This window comes from Scomber scombrus, chromosome 9 (genome assembly GCF_963691925.1).
Source record: "Scomber scombrus chromosome 9, fScoSco1.1, whole genome shotgun sequence".
NCBI classification, from domain to species: Eukaryota; Metazoa; Chordata; class Actinopteri; order Scombriformes; family Scombridae; genus Scomber; species Scomber scombrus.
In genome coordinates, this window is record NC_084978.1 from 14468207 (window position 1) to 14490278 (window position 22072).

Consider the following 22072-nt stretch of genomic DNA (forward strand, 5'->3'; position numbering starts at 1 on the left):
GACACTGTTTAATGTGTTTAATCTGATACTATGTTCAGTTAAATGTCCACCTTTTGATTGTTTGCCCAACATCTCCTGAAGTGTTGAGGCCTTTTTCAGTACCAGTACCAGTATAAAACATATATATTTAAGCTACATTACCTGAATGTATTATAATGTGCTGTAACAAACAGTTCAAGTTTTGAATGAAAGTAAAGCTGAAAAACAAGCTTTGGCTCAGTAAACATGTGACCTTCTATTAAAGTGTCCATCTCTATTAGATTAACTTGCAGTTTGCACAACTATCATGTGAATCATTCTGGAGAGGCTGGCAGAACCGGTCTAAACCAGATATCTACAGCTCAGTTTAACTGTTTAATTTAAGCAAAAAACACCAAAAAGGCTGTGACTTTACCTAAAAGATCTGGAATAAAGAGGGTTTTTTTCCCCAAAACTGGTTGTTGATGACAGACACTGCCAACCAAATGATATAATGTTATTTTGTGTCCTGAGTGAATTTGGCTGGAAGCAAAGTAGTTATTTAAAGATAAATGGGTTGTGCTACTAAACTGATTATAATGCAAAAATGTCAAAGTGGCATCTAGACATATTCATGGTCACTTGGTATTTCAGTCAAGTAATTTTGAGTGCCAAACCGCTGCTCAGTGTTACCACTTACTTTATAATTTTTCTGTCAGCGAAAAGTAACCATTTCCTTAATTAAGCTAATGTGGCACAGCTGTCTGGTTTAACCACAGAATTAGAAACTAAAGCTCTTACACTTCTTTTTTTGCATTCTGCATGATCGTCAGCTGTGACACATTTGGTTGAACAAAGAAACTAACAAAAGTCGTCTGTCCAAACATGTTTCCTACCAAACTGATCCCTCTGTTTCTACAGAAATTGTTCTAGAAACAAACAGGAGGGGCTTTCCTAAGAAGGAAGTTTATCTGAAGTCCTCTGTGATTTTCCCCCTCAGTGATATGAGATTTGAGTTTAAAGAACCAGTGTGTGGAATTTAGTAGCATCAAGCAGTGAGGTTGCAAAAAGTTGAATCCCCCCCTCCCCGACTCACCCTCCCCTTGCAGCATGTCAGGGAATCTGAGGTGACCGCAAAACTCATGAAAACAATGAAAGGCCTTCTCCAGAGGCAGTTTGGTTTGTCTGTTCTGGGCTACTGTAGAAACATGGTGGTGCAAGATATAAACGGTTCATTCTAAGCTAACCAAAACGCAACAATTATTTTCAGGTGATTATACTGAAATTAACTGCAACAGATTGATCACTAAATGCAGGTGAAATCAGTGTTAGCTTGTTTGACTAGCTGCCTTATATCAGATGAACACAGCCGTTTGTTAAGTTAATCAAAGTGGCTGCTGAAAACTTTCTGACTTTTACTCTGTGGTATAAAGTGGACAGAAATGTTTCCTGCTGTGAGTCTAAACTCAGCTTAGAGCAGAACTTGACTACGTGCTGCTCTTCGCCCATCATTTCCTGTAAAACAAAACCTCTCCATGTGAAGAAAGTATTGCGTAAAGACATCATGAATCAGCAGCATTAGAGCAACAGCAGTACATTCTCTAAAAATATGAACTTTTCTCGATGGGTCGCTCGCTCCACAAAGCTGAAAAAAAGATTTGATCTCTGTCTTCAAAATAAATTAAAAAGACCCCAACAGAGCTTCATTGAGGATTTCAGCTCCTAATACAAACACAGAGTATGACTCTTCTCTGCAGGTCAGATGATTTATGATGGCCTCTCATACACTGATCACTTAAGCGGAAGGTGGTGCCTCTTATCTGAGCTAAGAAGACATTTTAAAATGCTCCTATTTCTCCTGACGTTATGCAGATTTAGGTTTGACTTAGTAGAAAAAGCACAGAGAAGATTCTACTTTAAATATAAACAGTAAGGGCCAAAACATCCTCCTTTAAAATGGACACTGTGGTTTGGAGCTATTCAGCATGTCACACCTGAAAAAACAACCAAATGTCAGCGAAGTTAAGAATGTATTATTAACAAATACACACTGGGTATAAAAATAGAATAAATCATGTTAAACAGTTGTGTACTGTGCAATCATAATGTATCAACCATGTATCAACATGATATTGTTGAATTCAGTTTGAGAACATAAGCAGTCCTGTTTAAATTAAAGTTTCACTGGATGCCGAGGGCTTTGTCGAGAAAGTTGGCAAAATTCTTTGGCTGTCCAGGCGGAAAAGGCTGAAGAAGAGACAGATCCATGGTCCTCAGTGTTTCTGTCAGGGTGCTGAAAGATTTATCAAAAGGAAAAAAGATCCTCACTTTTATTTTATGCTCATTACATACACATATACTGTAGACTGTATAGACACTATAGGGACACATACCTGCAGGTGCAGTAAAGCAAGTGGGAGTCCATGTGTAGCTGTCTAGCCAGCTCCAGCTGGTGGTTGTCCATCAGCTTGTCATTGACAACGACCAGCAGAGGCTTGTTTGCACCGAGGGCCTCCAAGCAGCTTCCTGCCCCTGAGAGTAAACATGACCCACTATTAAAAGAGCAGTCCGTGTTTTTGCTACACTCTGGGCAGCTGCTGGTGTCCAATGATTTTACTACGGTGTGAAAACCAAACTGCAGAGATTTGAAATATGCTTTAGATTGAATTTATTGTCAGTTGCTTTGTAATGAATGTTTTCTGATAATTATGGACGACACTACAACATGAAATATGTATAAGAACACATAGTTGTATATATTTATACTACGGCCACCACAGAAAAAAAAGATGTGGTCATTATCATTATTATGTGGCTAAAAGTTAAAGTATTGTTGTCATGTGTTGTCATGAAATTAAACCCTGAAGAAAAACAAACACGGACACAGACGTCTGACAGTTTATCTGACTATCGTGACCAAGTTTCAAGTCTCTGCAAGCTGATTTTCACAACTGAGTGACGTAAACCGAAACCAGCAACTGTTGAGAATCTCGATAGATGCACTTCAAAAAACAAAACATGTAGCAGTCAAGTGAAGTGTACGCAATTTGAAACTAGCAGGTCTTCTACTGAATTGAGATCTTGTCTTATTAAAAAACAAATACTTCTGTTAATTTCTTTCCTCCCTGTTTCTTGTAAATAGCTTGAAGCTGCAGAATTCTAAGAAGACTTCCAACCGTGGCCATGTTGTTACTGATTTCTTGCACCAGCAGCACCTTTTCTACAGGTGTGCACTGTGCAGCTACTGGCAGACAAAATTCGAGCAAAGAAGGAGGAAACACGCCCACACGACTGTCGCTCAAACAAGAAAACACTCCAGATTCAGGTCAGTTTGTGGATTGCATGCTGGCATTTCAGTCAAAGACACAAAAAAAACAGATATGCAGTAAATAAGTAAACATGCTGTGTGGGTGATGACCACTGCTGAGTCATCTGGTGCTGCTTGTGGTTCACCTGACTCTTTTCTCACCCTGCAGGTGGATCGTTAGGCTAACCTTGAACAGCTGAGGGCCCCGTTGTGACCCCAGGTTATTTAAACCTGTGTGCCGCTCCCTCCAGTTCTCACATTTTCCCCACAGGCGCCTTTTTTGATTTGCTTCTGTTGCTTCAGTCTTTGCTTTTTCCCACAGTACAACACCCACCCACACACACATCTTCCTATCGTTCACAGCAGAATGCGTATTACACTGAAATCCACACCCCATATTGTAAATATCTAGTTTGTCTGTTTAATGTGAATTAATAAATGATCTTTAACATGGTGTGTCTCTTACTTCCTGGTGGCCACAGAGCTGGGTCAGAACAGTGCTCAACTACTTTGCTTAATATCTGTTTGTGTACTGTCGTGTTTTTAGCGCTCTGCTTCACGCCCTCATGTTGCATCTGTCTGTGAATGTTTGCACAACACTGACATACCTGCATTTTTTTTTTGCTTTGAATTCTACACACTCAATGTTGTCTGGATGGGCAATGAGCATGAAAACTACACCTTTTAGCTAAAACAAGTTAACTAAAGTGTATTGTGTTTTTTAAAAACCTGATAAAATAGTCTGAAGTTTGATTTATAAAACTACAGAAATGCTTAGCCACTATTTACACCTGCTCAAAGTGTTTGATATTTTACTCACCTGCATGACTGATAACGAGGTCAGCCCGCTTCATGTCCTCCGCTATCGAATCTTTGAATCGGAAAGCCTCCAGTCTGATGTGTGGACAGCTGTCAGCATCTGGAAGAAGAGATCCTCTTCCAACCTGAAGAACCAAACGCTCATATCCACAAGATTTTAAAGCCTGTTGGGAGAAAAAAACAGTGACTTTTTTTAAAATAAAACTGGTCAAAAGTTAACTAATTCACACTTATTTCATCCATTCACTTATTTTATAGCAGTAAATTAGCCTGATAATAAAGTAATGTTAATGACATTTTCAAAGACCCAAGTCATGGAGAGTTTCAAAGGTTTCAGACCAAAATTCAAAACCACTGTGAAGAGTCGAACATGTAAGTATTCTGATATTGAAGTTTCCTACGAGCCATAAAAGGAACCGCACTGAGCTCAAGTTGCTTTCCTTGGAACAACACCTGACACTGCACAGCACACGCACACACACAGGTTCAGTTTCATATTTCCTTGTATGTGATAGTAATGGTTTCACACAGATCTACAGCAAACAAACAGCATGGTTCCAGATTCACCAAGTATGCATGCATGCTGTTTTAAACCCCTTATATACAGTTTTTAGTAGCTTAAAGGTTGGAAATATTCTTCTCCCTAACTGTCTTACAGTGTCAGATATAATTTGCGTCAACTTGTTTCAGCTCTTAACTGAAGCTGTGACTTTATTACTGAGTGGAATATTTAAACCCAAGACTCTGTGTTTATGTGGCTGCACCATTCCAGCAAAGTGAAATACTCTAGATATCATGTGCATCATTTTATAATCTTTTCACTCAAATTCAGCAAGAAATATTGCCAATAATTCGAACTATTTATTGAACAATGTTTGGCTACACAGCATTTGTTTGTAATAGCCAGCCAACCAGCGACTTTGTAAACGAGTTTAAAGTTAATATAGAAGGAATGATTACAATTTTGTATATTTAACAAAAAATATGTGTCGATTAAACTGCAACTTTGGAACATTTCTATCAATGGAAATGAAAAATATTTGTAGAAATATTTTATTCTTTTTGTGTTTGTGTTCTTGTCTTAAAACAAATATAACATGTTTTTCTTGCTCTAATCATTTCTCCTGTTCATACTGACCATCAGAAGATGCCTTCATAATGAACTTACAATGTAAGTGAAGGGCCAAAGTCCATAGTCATCATACAGTGCAAAAATGTATTTAAATGTTTATCTGAAGCGTCAGTGTTCTCCCACCAGACACTTCCCCTTACTTGCCAACCAACGTGATTTTGTTGCCTTTGTAACAGTTTGGCCAGGTGACTTGTATTATTTAATAGGAAAAGTGACACAAATAAGCTGGTTAGCTGTTGCGTTTCATTTTATGAAGCTAGAGAAAGTCCGACATACACTACAAGGCATACACTACAAGGTTTGGTAGCCTCTCCAAAGACATATTGAGACCTTGCAGCTTTTCTCTCTACCTGCTCAGCCTAGACCTGTATGACCCACATATCTATTATTATCGTTAATCATTCTACACACAGACCCACATTTTTGTTTGTTTTGCTCTATGCAAGTAGTTTTTTTCTTGGGCTTTATGACTCTGCTATGACATGCTGATACGCTCAGGATGTTATTGTTTTGATTGCTACTTCAATCCCTGTATCATATCTCTGTCCATTGCTATGATGTGTTCAAATTCAAATAACTAAATCGTAATATTACATTTATGTGAAGCTAATATGAGGCTTCAAACTGGTCAAATCAAATCTGTTTTTTTAGTGCCAAAGTCCTTGTTTTCGTTACTAACCCTAACCCTAACTTCTCTGCAGCTCAACAGGGCAACACAAAGCAGGAATTTGATGCTACAAAGACTGTAAATGTGGCAGATAGCCACTTGATATTACTTCTGAAGCATCATATAAGCTTCACATTAACTTTTAAATACATTTTTGCACAAAATGACTGTGTTGACTCACTCTGGATTTTGGCCTTCATCATTTCCACTTAAAGTACATTTGAAGGGTTATGATTAGGGACATCATTAATGTTACTACCACCTTTAATTATGTGATGTATTTTAAAAGCTTGTTATATTATCCATTGTGTCAAATCTTCATCTGAAAAGTAACTAAAGCTGTCAAATAAATGTCGTGGAGTACAAAGTACAAAGTAGCATCAAATGGAAATACTCAATTATAGTACAAGCACATCAAAACTGTACTTAAATACAGTACTAATTAACATCTCCCCACATGAATATAGTATTGTCCCATGTCAACATTCATAACATGGAGGATGTACTGGTATTAAAATGCTCCACTGGGCCGTTTTCCTAATAAACACAGTAACCAGGTGTCTCTTTTACCTAGCTGGTCTCACCTGAGCGGCTTCAGAAGACGTCACGTTTTTAATGAGCTCATCAAAGCTCGTGGTGCCAACCGTCACAAACACGGTCTTCATCGCTGCTCGCAGAAAAAGCACTTTTAATCAGTTTTCAGGCTCGTTTTGGTGTCATTTTAAACAGTTTTCAGCTCATCTTCATCATCCTGCAACTGCACACCATGTAGCTGACAGCTACTTCCGCCTCCGGCTGATGACGCCAGCACGTTGAGTATTAAAGCACGTCGTGCCGCCACCTACAGGCCTGGAGCTGCAACATCAAGTCATACGAACAATAAACATATCTGAACATACATGGCTAATTACATGAGAATTTAGATTATATAAAATAATAATATAATACAGTTTTTAAAAAGTAATGATCTTCACATAGTACATCAAATATTTTCAGTTCTTCATCACTCTGCGGAGACACTTTGCATGTTTTCCTTTCATTAGTCTCAAAGCACTATGATGATTTTCCAAACAGTCCCTTTTTAAAAACAACAACAAAAAAGGGTTTCATTTTCCTCCATTTAAGATGTGTGGAAGAACATTTTTGCCAGGAGTATCAGGTTGTTCAATATCAAGTTACTTCATGTTAATACAATGAACAAGCACAATTCTCTTGTGAGCGGAGTAAGTAAGTTGGATTTTGGTTGACAGCCAAACCTACAAACCTTCCCCAGAATATCAAAGTGCATATAATGGCAAGCCAAAGGATCTGTAGTTTATGTTTAAAGGCCTAAAAACTCTGTTTGTAATGTGTCTGATCTTTTTTTATTTACAGGAAAAGTAGCACAAATGACTTCTTTTCTGGATAATGATTTACTGTTACATGGTAATGAAAGGTGTTATCTGCTTTTCCGTAATCACTGAAGTTTTGGAGCCAGATGGCAATTATGATTGGTCTGCAAATAATTCTCAGGAACTGGAGGACACTGGAGAGCCTCCTTTTGAGGACTGGGTGATAGAGTCAGGCAAAGCAGCAGCATATGTAGCTGGATATGCACCTGGGACACAAGAACTGCCTGCTGTAAATGAGACAAAACTGTCTCCCATCTCTCATGGTTGTGCTCAGCGTCTGCCCTTCATCCCCTCATTTTAAATCCAGGCCTACAAGTGACAGTGAGTAAAAGGCCTTGTCTCCTTCAAAGGTCTGCTGTCCTTTCAATTTGTGCCAGACAAGCACTCCTGCGAGGCACAGCACAGGAATCTGGGCAGCATGTGAAGTCCAGACTTCCTGTACCTGAGTATGCAGGTGTACCGCAGCAAACCTGCATCAATTCTTTAAGTAGGTCAAGACAGAATAGAATAGAACAGAGTAGAGTAGAATGGAATGGAATAGAACAGAGCAGAGAAGAGTACAGTTGACTAGAGTGGAATAGAATAGAGTAGAGTGGAACTGTATAGAGTAGAGTAGAGTAGAGTTGAATGGAATAGAGTAGAGTAGAGTACAGTACAGTAGAATATAATAGACTAGAGTGGAATGGAATAGAGTAGAGTACAGTACAGTAGAATATAATAGAGTAGAGTGGAATGGAATAGAGCAGAATGGAATAGAACAGTACAGTACAGTAGAATAGAATAGAGTGGAGTAGAGTAGAATGGAATAGAATCAAATTAAACAGAACAGAACTTAGTTGAAACAACATAAAGACAGATGAGCAGTTATTAAAACAACATGAGTCTTCCTCATTCTTCCTCGTCCTTTCTGTGAAAAGTTGGGTCAAGGCCTTTTTGGGTTTACAAATAATCCTGCTGGCCATTAACACAATCCTGGAAAGTTTATTCTTAGATCTATAGTTTAGGTGATCGTACCAGGCAGGAAGATGACACATTAAAGATCTAAAATCTGCTGACTAACGCAGAGGCCGCTGAAGTTGATGTGAGCACCTCTTGAAAATATACTCTGTGTTTTCAGAGAAGCTCACCAGGAGGTACCAAGATATTTAAAGCTTTCCTAATTCAAAATGTTGGCCATCAGGTGAAACTGGCTCTGTTTTCAAATCTTGTTTTATACAGATAATTAAAGAACACGACCTTGTGGATCCCAGTTTCACTCTGGATAGGAAGATGTCTACCTGTAAATCTGGGATTCATTTGGTTACTGGGAGCTATTTTAATGTCCAGACAACAGTCATTGAAATACTAAAGTACAATTATAAGATACTTCTACTTCACTTTTCTGCTATTGTGTACTTCTGCTCCACTGCATCGCAGAGAAAGACAGCACATCACGTTTACTTAACAGCTGTGAAGTCATTTGTTCGATTAGCCAGCAAATTTCACAGACAGCAAAATTAATCATTGCCTCTGACGTGCCTCATTCTCCCTTCTGGTCAGAGACACCAGTTTCTGAATATTAGGTATAAAAGATTAAGAATATTTATATGTTGTGTGATAAACACTCTTCTTATATACTATAAACTGACTCTTGGCTGCCTCTTATCCCTGGTCTTGTTGTTTTTATTCCATCAACTTTTCATTATATTCTGTATTGTGTGTATAACAGCATTTTAAATGTCTTCACTTGTCTTATTGTACTTATGTTTATGTTTTCAGGCTGCAGAGTGAATTATGGGACGATGAATATCTGAACTAAACTGGAGTTAACAGCTGACTATTAGAGATTAAAGTTTTAATGTACAAATCTTGTAATGCTCTCTAAAATGCAACAGTATACAAATTAAAGCTGCAACCTAAAAAGCTGCGTTCATATTAATAAATTACTAACAGGGCTTTTTCACAACAGATTTTACATAGAAGGAAACGCTCAGATGTTACTAATAAACTTAGTCTCTGACTGTTTACTGTTCCAGTCAGCCGGGACAGTGTGACAGTGAGTCAGCACACACAACAGCAGCACCCTGAAACTGACGCTCATAAATGAAATTCAGCCTTCATTAATTTGACTGTTAACACCTATACTTTTATGATTAGCAAGTCAACATGTCAAGTGAGGAAAGGTAACAATCTAGTAATATGCTATCTAATAGTAACACTGATGTAAATCATTCTGCAGCATAATGATACTTCTGTTATTTTACTGAAGAAAATATTGAATGCACAATCTTTACCTTTAATGTGAATTTTTATGTTGTAGTATTACTACTTTTACTTAAAGGACAGGTTCACAGTTTTCCAAGTCTGTCTCAAAACAAGTCAGAAGTCCAAATGAACATTGAAACAGGTTTTTTTTTTTTGCTGTAATCATTCCTCTTGTTCATAATGACCATTAGAAGATAACTTCATAATGCCCTTTCAATGTAAGTGATGGGAGACAAAATCCACTGTCCTTCTGTGCAAAAATGTGTTTCAAAGTTTATCTGAAGTAATCTGAAGCTTCAGCCATTAAAATGAGTAAAATCGAGTAGATATCTTTAAACGTTAATCTTTTTAGAGCCAGAGTCTCTCTTTTTGTTACTATACTTCCACCACAGCTCAATAGAGAAACACAAAGAGGGAATTTGATGCTAAAACAACTGCAAATGTGGCAGATAACCTCTAGATATGATTAACTCTGACTGCTGAAGCCTCATATAAGCTTCAGCTAAACTTTCAAATACATTTTTTTCACAAAATGACTGTGGACACACTGTGGATTTTAGTCCTCATCATTTACATTGAAAGCACAATTGAAGGGGATCTTGTAATAACTGGTATGAACAGGAGGAATAATTACAGCGAGGAAAACACCTGACTGTTTTAGGAAACTCTTGAAAAACCATGAACCCATCCTTTAATGATCTGAAAACTCTGTACACCCCGGAAAGTTAAATGTAGTTTAGGTGTTTTGTCAACCAGATTAATCCCAAGAAAAAACATCTTTAACTCATAAATCAACAAAGCTGTGCTTACTGGTAAACTAATCAGAAACATTGCAGAGCTTCTCACGTTACTTGATGCTTGAATTCAAAGGGTTTCACACTGGTTTACTTGACTCTAAGCACAAGAAACTGTCCTGTAACTGAGCATACTACACAGATATGTCCCTGTGAGCACCAGAAGAAATGGAAATCGTCATCATTCACAGCAAAAAAACACTAAACAAACAACTTTTTGCTGGCAAACAGTGTAGACTGCAGGCAGCTGAGAGCCTCTAGTGTATTTTTCTCTTATGGTGCAGACAGAGATGAACCCAGCATGGGAGCCAGGATAAGACGATAAAATGGAAGTTCCCCCACCACCACCTCAAGGAGCTTGAAGGAGCTGTGGTGACCCAGCTGATTCAGAGACGTCAGCTCTATCCTCACACGGCAGCTGCTGCCAGCTCACTGAAGGGTGCAGAGTCTAGCACCCAGCAGCTCCACCTGCCAACCGCAGAGCAAGAGGAAGGAGAGGCAGCTTTGTAATCTGTAGGGTGTGAAAAATGCAAGAAACACATTTGCAAAGCACCCGTCAAACAGTACTGCACCCTGCCAGTCTGGTTCTTGAACACACAAACACAGCAAAAAAGGAAGTGGAGAGTGCAACCAGTTTCTAATTTGATATTTTTAGACAACGTAGCTTCAGATAACCAGAAACTTCCCTTACATCACCAACAAAACTATCTCTCTGCTGGTCTTAGTAGCTGTTCTGGAGCTTTTAGTCGTATCAATATATCTTCATCTGCAGATGCGAGATTGCTCAGTTGTTGTGTTGGCATCCATCTTGGAAGACTTCTTTACAACCGCAATCTGCCGATGAAGATCAAGTCATATGAGTCAAAGTTTCAGAACAGCTGCTAAATTGATCGTGTGGTGTGTTTAATGGTTGCTAACAAAGAATCAGGACTTTATTGATTATTGTCACTGTCGATGAATCTATAAATGTCTTAAAGTGATGGATTCATTTAGTCTATAAAAAGTGAGACAATGGAAAAGAAAAACGCTGACTACAACTGACAATTTAAATTGCCTGTTATCTGATTAACAGTCTTAAATGCAATTATACATTATTTTAATCTGAAAGGCTGCAACCAAGGTATTACTCAAGAATATTGGCTTAATAACTGACTCAAACAATAATTTGAATATCAAAATGCTTGTGCTAGTGGGATTAACTATTTCAGCTCTACAAAACCGGTCAAAATTGGCACAAGAATTGTATGTAACCATTGCAAGTTTAAGAAAAGGGTTAACGTGATTCACAGTAGCATAACCAAGAAGATGAGGCTGACCACTGAAGTCCCTATTGCTGTAGCGAACACGAGAGAAAATTTGAGAAATGATCAGATTAAGGTCAGCAGGAGGAAAACTCAGAGCTGGTTGTTTGTTAAAGACGAAACTTTAACTGTGTCTCATGACGAAAGCAGAAGGCCAACATGTTTTATTACCAGCTGATAACAGCGGTTTGTCTTAAGAGAGAAAAAAAGAAACATGAGACCAGGGTGCAACAGAAATTATTTAAGGCTCTGTTAAATTCTCAGCTTAAAAAACAAAACAAAACAAAAAAAAGAATATACCATGTATCCTGAAAAGTCACGAAAAGCAAAAAAAACCTAGTATAAAATTAAATGTTTAAAACTGGCTACCCATGTCATTAGTTTTTAATAAATAGGTTACTATGATAAAAAAAAGAATACAATGTTAAATCTGCTTAAATGTGCCAGAACTTTTATCAAACCACATTGCAGCGGGAGTTATTTTATGACACGAATCAGCGTCTCCTGGATTTAAAGCAACACACATCATGGAGTCAAACACAAATATGCACCGTGAGCTTCCTTTGGTCTTTCCAAAATCATTCTCCGACAGAGACTCCTCGAGAAAACTGGATATTTGGAAGACCTCCTGCCTCTGCGTGGCTCACGCCTTGTACAGCACAGCAATAAAGTTCCAGATGTTTGACAGAATTCAGGCTAAACACAGTAAAATGGCTCTTCTTATCACTTCAAGTTGATTTAGTAGGACATTTTCAATTTTGAGCATGCCTAGTTTCGGTTGAGCTAAGCTGCCTCAGGCTACTGCGATAAAAAAAAAGGAAGATTCTTAAAATTTATACCAGAGGGTGGATAAAATGACCATCCCTTCATGAAAATGTCACAGGTTTAATCAAGTTTCCTCGAGCTTAAAAGCTTAAGTTTAATAAAGTTTAGGTGTAATTCAAGGTTTGCTGAATAAAACGAACCGTAAACCTGGGCAGCAACTCATGAGCTCCTTAAGTATGCATGCTGAAAAGTAAAAATGTGTCAATAATATGAAATACTTTTTCAAACTCCAAACTTGAGACATAATACAATTAATAATAAAGTATATAATAGTGCTTAAAGCAGCTTTAAAAAGAAGCTGCAACCTCACAAACACTCTTGCTTATTACTTCAGGGATACTTCCGACTAAAAGGAGAAAAAAAAGGGAGAGACTGAAATTCACAGATGGCTGTCCGAGCTCGCTCCAAGTCAGTCTGTCTTCTGAAGAACAGCTCCATCCCAGGACATCACAAAGGCCGTTAAGGTTGCAGCAGAAAACGTCTTCTAACAGTTATGATATCAAAAATAGGAACGACGTCTTTCCTGTCAGATGCTCTGTGACAGAAAGTCAGAAACTTCACCAGCTGCGATAAAGTTTTGTCAAGTCAAAAGTTTGGTTGTTCATGGTTCATCAAAATGCTTGCAGTGATCCACACAGATGGTGCATCTAAAAAAAAAAAAAAAACAGAGAAAAGGAGAAGAGATAATTATTACAACAGGTATAAAAAGGTCAAAACTGGCATTCTCAGCGTGCATCTGTGCCAGCAGTGCTTAACGCAGGCAACATTTCTCACAGAATCTAAAGTGCACTTCCTGTTTTGGAACATAATTTCTTTTTCAGGATGTTCCATTTTCCTCTTTCTACGGCTCGGCTCACAGGACTGTCTGCTTCATTAGTCTCTACTCTTTGGGGGCTTTTTCCCCCTCCCGCCCCTGAGCTGCTCAGACAGTTGTGATCTTCATGCCACATACTTTGTGCGATCTTATGATAACAAGCTAAACCAACGGTTTGTGCAGAGCAGCACCACCCACTCGTCCTTCTCACTTCCAGCTGAATCTCTCCTCTGCTCTCCCTCGCACTGCATTGAAGCACCACACAGTCATCCATGTGTCACATTTCTCCTCAGCTTGTGAACCATTTTTACACCGGCACCGCAGGGACATTTCATCACATCTTGTAAAATTAGTGACCAACCAACTGTGCTGTGTTTGTAAGCTCTGCGTTGCAGCCTGAGTGTGAATCTAAGCATGCAAAGGAGGACGAGAACAGAAGTGTCCGTACCTCTTCTTCACTGTACCACACAGGCCGTGCAGCACTGTTCCTGCTTCTCCGGCAGCGTGGAATAATTCATCTGTCGGACTATCTCGGCGAACAGCTCGTCCACCATGGTCTTGCTCTTGGCAGAAGTTTCAATAAAAGGGCAGCCCCACTCTTGAGCCAGAGCTCGCCCGTCTGACCCTGCGACCTCGCGCTCAGACTCCAGGTCGACTTTGTTCCCCACCAGGATCAACGGCACCTTCTCGAAGCGCTTCACTCGCACTATTTGGTCTCGCATTGGTCTTATGTCCTGAAAGATGAAAGAAGAAAGGAGCATGAGCGTGTTAGTTTCCCTGGAAACCACAAGGTGATCAATAGGGCGGGAATAAAAATCAGTATGAGTTTATAGTTGTGTCCTAATCCTGTGAGCACTTTGAAACCCTAAAACCTGTTGATTTTTGGCAGAGACTGTTTCTTAGACGCTTGCGTATCATCACTGCCTGGTACGGAAACAGCACTAAACAGGACCACAAGGCCCTGCAAAGAGTGGTTAGTTTGGCTGAACATACAACAAGTGGCGCTTGACCCTGCCTTAAAGATATTTACACCAGGCGCTCCAAGTATAAGATTAGGAGAATCATCAAGGAGCCAAACCACTGCTGCGGTTGGGAAGAAGGTACCGTAATATAGAAATAAAAACAATGAGTCCTTATTGACTTTGACATTTTCTGGCAGTTTCCTCTGTAGTTACAAAGATATTGTGTTGTATAGTAGATCAATGTTTTGCAATAAATCAGATATTATACTCCAGATCCCTATTTTAAGATCCTAATACACCATGAGAGCACCACATTGTGTGATCCCAACTTAACTACAGTAGCAACAGGTTAAAATGAACAGGAGTCACAGGATGGTTCATGGATCTGAAATAACAGCACTAAAAACATGGGTACTGTTCATCAGACCTTTATGCAGCAACTTAAAACCCTGATCACCTTTCTGTGTGCGGACTTTAAAGTCCCCCTCCACTCAAAAATGTGTTTTTCTTCTTGTTCCTTCACTGCACAGAATGACGTATTGTTTCACACCTGAAGAAACTGATTTCACATTCATCTGAAAGTAGAAAGTTTCTCTGTGCTCATCGAAACTCTGATTTTAGGCTGCAGGCCTATGAGCAGGATTTAGGATATCACAAATAGTCTGGAGGCCCATGATGGTCTCATATTCAGATGAGTGAGAATAGACTTTGCAGGGAATCAGGAGACATCTTGTTTATCGTCCTCTTCACCACAGTCTTCTTATATATAATATTATAAATCCATTATAGTTTATTCATCATGCTCCATGTTGCATTTCTGTTATTTATCTTTCTTTTTCTATTATGTACATACAATATCTATTAGACATCTATCTGTCCTGGGAGAGGGATCCCTCCCCTGTTGCTCTTCCTGAGGTTTCCTCCATTTTGTTCCCTGTTGGAGTTTTTTTTAGGGAGTTTCCTGCTTACTACTCAAGAGTTTAAGGACAGAGGGTGAACATTGCTGTACTCACTGTAAATCCCCCTGAGACAGATTTGTTATATTGGGCCATACAAATAAACTTGATTCACTACATTTGCATATTAATAGAGTCTGGGATTTTTAATGGGTGAGAAGCAGGGGGTCATTTTAAGGATTTTAACAAGATGCTTGAAGTTTTTTGTGAAGGAAAACTAAACTGTGTCAGACAAATATTCATATTCAAAGTATTTTACATACATCTTAAACATGCATAGAGGGGGTCTTTAAGTTGTGAGTATGTGAGCTACCTGGAAAGACTGCTGGTTGACCAGGCTGTAGACCAGGATGAAGCCCTGTCCATTCTTGATGTACAGGTCTCTCATGGAGGCGAACTGCTCTGTCCCCGCCGTGTCCAGGATCTCCAGCACGGAGGGAGAGGAGTCAACCTCGATCTCCTTACGGTAGAAGTCCTCGATGGTCGGGTCGTACTTCTCGATGAAGGTACCGGTGACAAACTGGACGGTCAGCGCGGACTTGCCGACGCCGCCGCTGCCCAGCACCACCACTTTATACTCTTTCATTTGAGGCGGGGAGGCTAAACGGAGCAGCTAACGACGGAGCGAAGAAACATTTATCAGGCCTTTAAACAAGCAAAGGAACCCCTCTTCTTTCACTTTAACCCGACCCCAGCGTTCATACTCGAGTTAGGACCGACCACCGTTAGCTAGACGTGAGCCCCATGCTCCGAGTTTCTTTACCGGGTAACTTTCTGCCTCTGCCTACACACACGGAGCTGCTCGTCCTCTTACCGACAGCATGCCCCTCATACAGCGGCCCGCAGTGCTGTCCGTGTCCGTCTGTCCCGGCCTGGTCCCGGCCCCGGTGTGTTCGCTATCGACGGACGCACCGCTGAGTCAAAGTTAAGCTCCGAGGGTCCATGGGGGGGGGGGGCTGTTGCTGCTCCAGTGTGTGCTTAACACCGCACTGGGCAGATTTTTATTACAGAAAGAAAATATTTTTTTTCTACTCCAACTGCTTCCCTGAATCTAAAAGCCTCGTTTCCGCTAACCAGAACAACACTTCCGGTTGTGTTTTTTTCCATTAGTTCCGCTTCCGGTGTTGCGTAGTATTTGGTGGCCCATCAGATTCTGTGACCTGCAGTGTTTGAAGAAGTACTCAGATTCTTTATTTCACCCTCCTTTTGTCTTTGGATCAATTTTTAGACCCTGGAGGACAACTCAAAAATGAGGTATGCTTTCACTTAATGAGGCCTAAAAATATGTGTAAAACCTGTGATAATAAGTTTGGAATGAAGGTGGCTAAAAAAAAGTAACACAGAATTAATCAGACCAAACTGGGTCAATTTTGACCCGAGAGGACAAAAGTTGCACGGTCAATTGGAAGACAACAGGAGTGGTAAGTAAAAGTATCAATACCACAATGTAAAATTACTTCATTACAAGTAAACATCCTGCATCATACTTGATAAGATAAAATAAGATATGATAAGATGTACATCTTTATTGATCACCCTTGGGAGAAATTCAAATTGACACACCAGTACAGTGGGAAAAAGTAGCAGCGTACAAGTGAAATTGATAAAGTTAAATAAAATAAAATAAAATACTACATACAGTAAACAATATCTGTAATTAATTCTGCAATATATAAATGTGCAATATGCAGAGGTTCCTGAGATTATATACATGTTCCTAGGATTTATATAGTAAGGACAGCATCAGTCTTTTTAGTGGGAGTGGGAGCCTTTGAATTTTTCTCTGCAGAATTACAACTTTAGTACTTTAAGTAGGATTTTAAATGCAAGATTTACTTAAGTATTATTATATTGTGGCATTGGTACTTCCACTTCTTATAATAATACTGCAGGTCACATCATTTTATCGGTCACCAAATACAGTGTAACACCAGTTATGTGAGAGTATGAATCATCTTTAATGGCGTGTGGTGTTTACACATATAAGCAGTTTTACTCTGGTTTAATGGCTCTCAGTGTACTTACACAAAAATAAGTGAAGAGTGCTGAGATAAATATTAAATGGTAAAAAAAAAAAGAAGACATTATTTTATATACATACAAGATGACACCAGGGGTAATCACAATACAGCTTGCTCAGACATACACCAGTGAGTGAAATGTGCAATGTATCATATTTTTTACAGCAATAAGCCATAGATATAATAATAATATATAAAACTACACTTAATTTATATAGCACTTTTCCAACATTACTAAGTGCTGTATTTGGTTAAAACATTTAAGTTATGCAGTGAAGCAGTCAAACCAGACAATTAAAATAAAACAATGAAATACCCCTAGTATAAGATTAAAACAATAAAATAAAACAATAAAATAGACATGACATGTTGGAAATAAAACAGTGTGGTAACAATAAAATCAAAGCCTTTCTAAGAAGATAGATTTTGAGAAGTGATTCAAAAGATATCACAGATTCTGCAAGTTTAAAATCTTCAGGCAGGGATTGCTTAATATACCTAATGTACACAGCGCAGGTTAATAAATCTTCAAGTCTGTCTTGATGGAGGCCAAAATCCAAAGTGTGTCCATGCAGTCAATTTGTGCAACAATTGATTTAAAAGTTTATCTGAAGCTTAAATGAGACTTCAGCAGTCTGAGTTAGTCATATCAAGAGGATATCTGCCACATTTACAGTCTTTTTAGCATCAAATTCCCTCTTTGTGTTTCACTGTTGAGCTGTGGTGCTAGTAACAAAAAGAGAGACTTTGGCTCTAAAAAGATTAACGTTTAAAGATACAGTATCTACTCGATTTAAGTCATTTGGATGGCTGAAGCTTCATATTAGCTTCAGATAAACTTTTAAATACATTTTGCACAGGACGACTGTGGATTTTGTCCCCCATCACTCACATTGCAAGTGCATTATTATTGAATCTTCTAAAGGTCAGTATGAACAGGAGGAATGATTACAGCGAGAAAAAACAGTTTCAATGTTCGTTTTGGCTCCTGACTGCTGTTTTAAGACTTGTGATGAGATTTATCAACTGTCTTTTAAGGCAATTCTTATAATACACATGAAATAATGGGAAAGCTTCAGATGCTACAAACATGACCAAATCACCACATTTAATTTTGAATTCAAATTTTTTAAATTTTGAATTGTGAAAACTGTTCATATAATTGATCAATTTAACCATTTATTAATCAGATATCATTTAAGCTTTCATAAAAGCCAGTCTTACCTATTGGGAAGAATAACACAAGAAGTGATTTCATTTAACTTTTTGTTGAATTCAACCACACTTTAAAGAACAACATGACACAAATTTAAAAAAATCTTATTTTTGCTTTAACTCCTCACCATGTTGCAGTGATTCAGGTGTGTGTGTTCAAGGTGTGTGTCGGTGATGTCACTGTTATGGGTGGGTGTGCTCCAAAACCTGACTGACTGGCACAGAGTCGGTTTAAGCCGGGTGGGTATGATTTAAAACTACATTTCAAACAAAACAGTACATGTTGCTTTTGCTGACTTGAAACAATGCCTCTGTGTGGCAAGTAAAGAATATACCATTACAACAGCATCATAAACATTTCAGACTAAAACTATAAAACAAATATGTCATATGGATTACCATGAATGAATCCAATTGGGAATGGTGAATTTAAAACATACCACAGCAGATTCATCACATCTGCACCATTCATGCAGGTTTCCCCACCATTGCCGCTATGTGACAAGCAGCACACCGAAAATGGCCAAAATGGAGCGCAGCCTGCAGTTACAGGCACAAACGAGCGCACTTTTGACCAATCAGCATGTTATCACTTGACTCTTTATCTCTAATGTTTTTGTTCCTTTTGCTTTTCACTTTTAGCACATGGATGGTTGGAAACATGCTCCAATAATAACACACAATTATAAAATCAAACAAAAAAAGTACTTTGATTTGGTCTGATATGCTGGCTGATAATGTCTGTAATTCAAATTAAACATTGTAGTTCAGAACGTTCAAGTATTGCAATCAATGAATGAGCTGATTTCCAGTTTCTGATGCAATATTTTAACGTTCCACATCTACATTCATGTGACATCCATTAGTTCACCTGTAAATCTAATGTTCATATTAACACAATCAACAGTCATGCACAGGTAAACCAACACCGTATAATCCATAAATGTATCATAGGTTAAGCAAAAATAGAGTAAAAAAACACACTACAAGGAGATCACAATTATGTGTTTTATTAAAGGTCAAACAGAAATAGCAGAACTCATCATAGGCACATTAACTTACTCTTAATAGCTATACACTGCAAAATAAATTGGCATGTAGCACAGCAGCACATACAAGCACCACAAGCAGAAAACAGAGTGAAACGATTTGGTGACTAAGAAACAGCAGTCACTTTCAAGTCTGTCCTAGAGTGTCAGAAAGAGTTTTTCATATGGCTTAGTCCTGAACAGTCTTTGGCCCTCGTCACCTCCCGCAGGTTTGCCATTCAGTCTGGCACTTCGATTGTACCCAATTTAATGACAGCTCACCAACAAAAGGATTTAAAATAAAGGGATAGACTTCACACACAGTCAATACACGTGCTGTTTGTGAGATTTAAATGTTGATCATAAACAAAACAAAACAAAACAATAAAATCATATTTTGCATGATAAAGGCACAATTACAACTGAACTGCTTTAAATTAATGGTAACAACTAGTCAATTTAATAATAATATCACTCTAAAAATAAATGCGTTTGTTGGCGACTGGAAACCCACATATGTATGTTAAGTCCACTCCACAAACACTTTTCACCGTACATTGAGACAGTAGTGATGACGAGAGCTGGTGAGTCAAAGTAGAGAAGCTTTGGTGAGTTGTGGGTACACGTCGAACAGAACAGAGACCCGTCTCTGTGCACAGACCCTTGAAGTCAATATTAAACAGTCAGAGGGCTGTGAACCGATTCACCAGGATGACTCAATCCATCCACCACTAGGACAAGTGCCATGGCAACAAAATCGCTGGCTTTAAGAGCAATTGAAGAGCATCATATGTCCAAATCTGCAGGAACAGAGTTGTGTAAGGATGTTGCTGCTGCTGCTGCTGCAAGAGTAACATCGGAAAACCAGGTTTCAATTTTGACTGTAATCCTGAGGAGAATTCAGATTTATTATTGTTTTGGATAATGACACCAAGGGAGAAAATAATAACTAATTTCACAAAATGACAGAAATGAATGTGAACTTTAAACCCTGTGTACAAATCTCACACCAGAGTCCTCCTGTAGTCTGATCTGTATGTCTGATCTTATTTTCTGGGCTGCTTATCTACAGACAGCCTGCAGCTGGAGCTACTCTGTGCTTTATATTGGTGCATTACTATGTGCACCTGCATGTTGGTGTGTATTCATGAGCTATGGGCAAGGTAAGCACTGTTCATCACATATATATTCCAGTTTAACTGTTACTTTTAATCCACCTCTCTTGTTTGATGTTAGGGTCAGACATTGTTGGACCAAAATTGCTTCTGTAAATTAACTGATAAAAGCTTCTTTTTTTTAAAAGCAAACCATTCGTGGTTCACAGCTAGGCAATGTCAAGCTGGGCAAAGAACAGGGCTCTAGCAAACAAAAAAGCTAACAAACAAAAGGACATGAAGCAATCTTTTTTACTATAATAAAATGATAGACATACTCATCATTAACGCTACATTGATTTGATTTTTAATCAACTCTTTTATCTATATTTATTCAAAATAAATTTTGAGTATTTTGACATAGTTATGTACATAAGTGCAAACAAGGTGAACATCACACATTCGTATACACCACGGCAAGGATCGACATCACCCAGCGCAGCTGGGCAGGAAGAGACTTCTGGACCACCTTCTTGGCCGAAACTGAAACAGAACTCACTCACGAAGGTTTGCACCTCCATGCAGAGACAGCCGAGCGAGGGCCGTCCGGTCTGCAGGAGGACACGTTTGAATTTGACAGAAAACAGATGAAGAATTCAAATCTCACGTTCAGTCCAAAAGCCTCTTTACCTCCCTGACAGATAGGTGTTTGCTTTAAAAGCCAAAATCCATTCGTATTATTTTGAAAAACACCATGTACAAGAACGGAAAAAACAATTAAGCTCAAATAAACAAAACAAAATAAACACCTGATCTCCCCTAAGGACCTTTGGATATTACAAGGAATTTAAGTTTTCCATACAAAATATTTAATCAAGTCGCAATTACAAGACAAACTAATTAGACATTCCCTTTTTGAATAAGTTAGTGATGTATGTCATTTCAATTCATGTGAAAAAATTCACAATTAGGATAATAGAAAGGTAGCCATGTTGTCATTTTGTTGCCATAGCAACAGCAACTATTACCATTAACAATGACCCCATCATTGTATACAAATGTAGATTCTCTTATTATACCTTTTTTTGTTGTTGGTCTACACAAACTATTAACTATGTATAAATGATTTTTTTGTTTCCATGCTGTGTTTTTTAAAATGTCAAATAAAAAAAGCTAAACTTACCATTAATACATGTCATTTTTATACACAGCTATCACATCTTTATACAGTGAACGAGAAATAAGGCCCTTTGTTTGTACCCCGGGAACCAGAAGTATGCTCAGGACTGAATGAACTGTCCACATGCTAAAGGATCTGGTCACTGGAAACAATGAGCAGAGCATTTTGCATATTCCAGGTGGACACAGAGTAATGATTCATGACTGTATGTGAGAATACAGCGGGCCTAAAGGAGGATGAGAAAGGGAAAGAGGTAAAAACAAATTTGAAATTTTCTCGTGCCACACTGCAATTCCCCATGCTAACACACTTTTGTGCATCAATACATATGTCTAAATGTACTTAAAATTCAAATGCCCTCAAG

At 38.5% G+C, this 22072-nt stretch overlaps 3 protein-coding genes across 6 annotated transcripts in view; all 3 read right to left on the reverse strand.

Moving 5' to 3' along the window:
• Positions 1 to 6671, reverse strand: zgc:92907 (uncharacterized protein LOC436733 homolog). Of its 2 annotated transcripts, none has more exons than XM_062425550.1 (4): positions 6468 to 6671; positions 4086 to 4248; positions 2352 to 2490; positions 1 to 2251 (listed from the first exon to the last, which is right to left on the reverse strand). In XM_062425550.1, the coding sequence occupies exons 1-4, from the start codon at positions 6546 to 6548 to the stop codon at positions 2140 to 2142; spliced, it is 495 nt and encodes a 164-aa protein (XP_062281534.1). In that variant the 5' UTR covers positions 6549 to 6671; the 3' UTR covers positions 1 to 2139. The 2 variants fall into 2 exon arrangements, with proteins under 2 accessions (XP_062281534.1, XP_062281535.1); XM_062425551.1 differs by having other exon boundaries at positions 6454 to 6554.
• Positions 6672 to 11733: 5062 nt separating this feature from the next.
• Positions 11734 to 16220, reverse strand: rap2c (RAP2C, member of RAS oncogene family). Its single transcript, XM_062425607.1, has 3 exons — positions 15484 to 16220; positions 13701 to 13986; positions 11734 to 13085 (listed from the first exon to the last, which is right to left on the reverse strand). Exons 1-2 carry the CDS (start codon positions 15754 to 15756, stop codon positions 13708 to 13710), a joined length of 552 nt encoding a protein of 183 aa, XP_062281591.1. The 5' UTR covers positions 15757 to 16220; the 3' UTR covers positions 11734 to 13085; positions 13701 to 13707.
• A 3183-nt stretch (positions 16221 to 19403) lies between these two features.
• mbnl3 (muscleblind-like splicing regulator 3) overlaps positions 19404 to 22072 on the reverse strand; it is a 30536-nt gene continuing 27867 nt past the window's right edge. For all 3 annotated transcript variants that reach the window (XM_062426317.1, XM_062426318.1, XM_062426320.1), the window contains exon 8: positions 19404 to 21934. In XM_062426317.1, the coding sequence (XP_062282301.1) occupies positions 21848 to 21934 (87 nt within the window). In that variant the 3' untranslated portion in view covers positions 19404 to 21847. The remainder of the gene's footprint in view (positions 21935 to 22072) is intronic.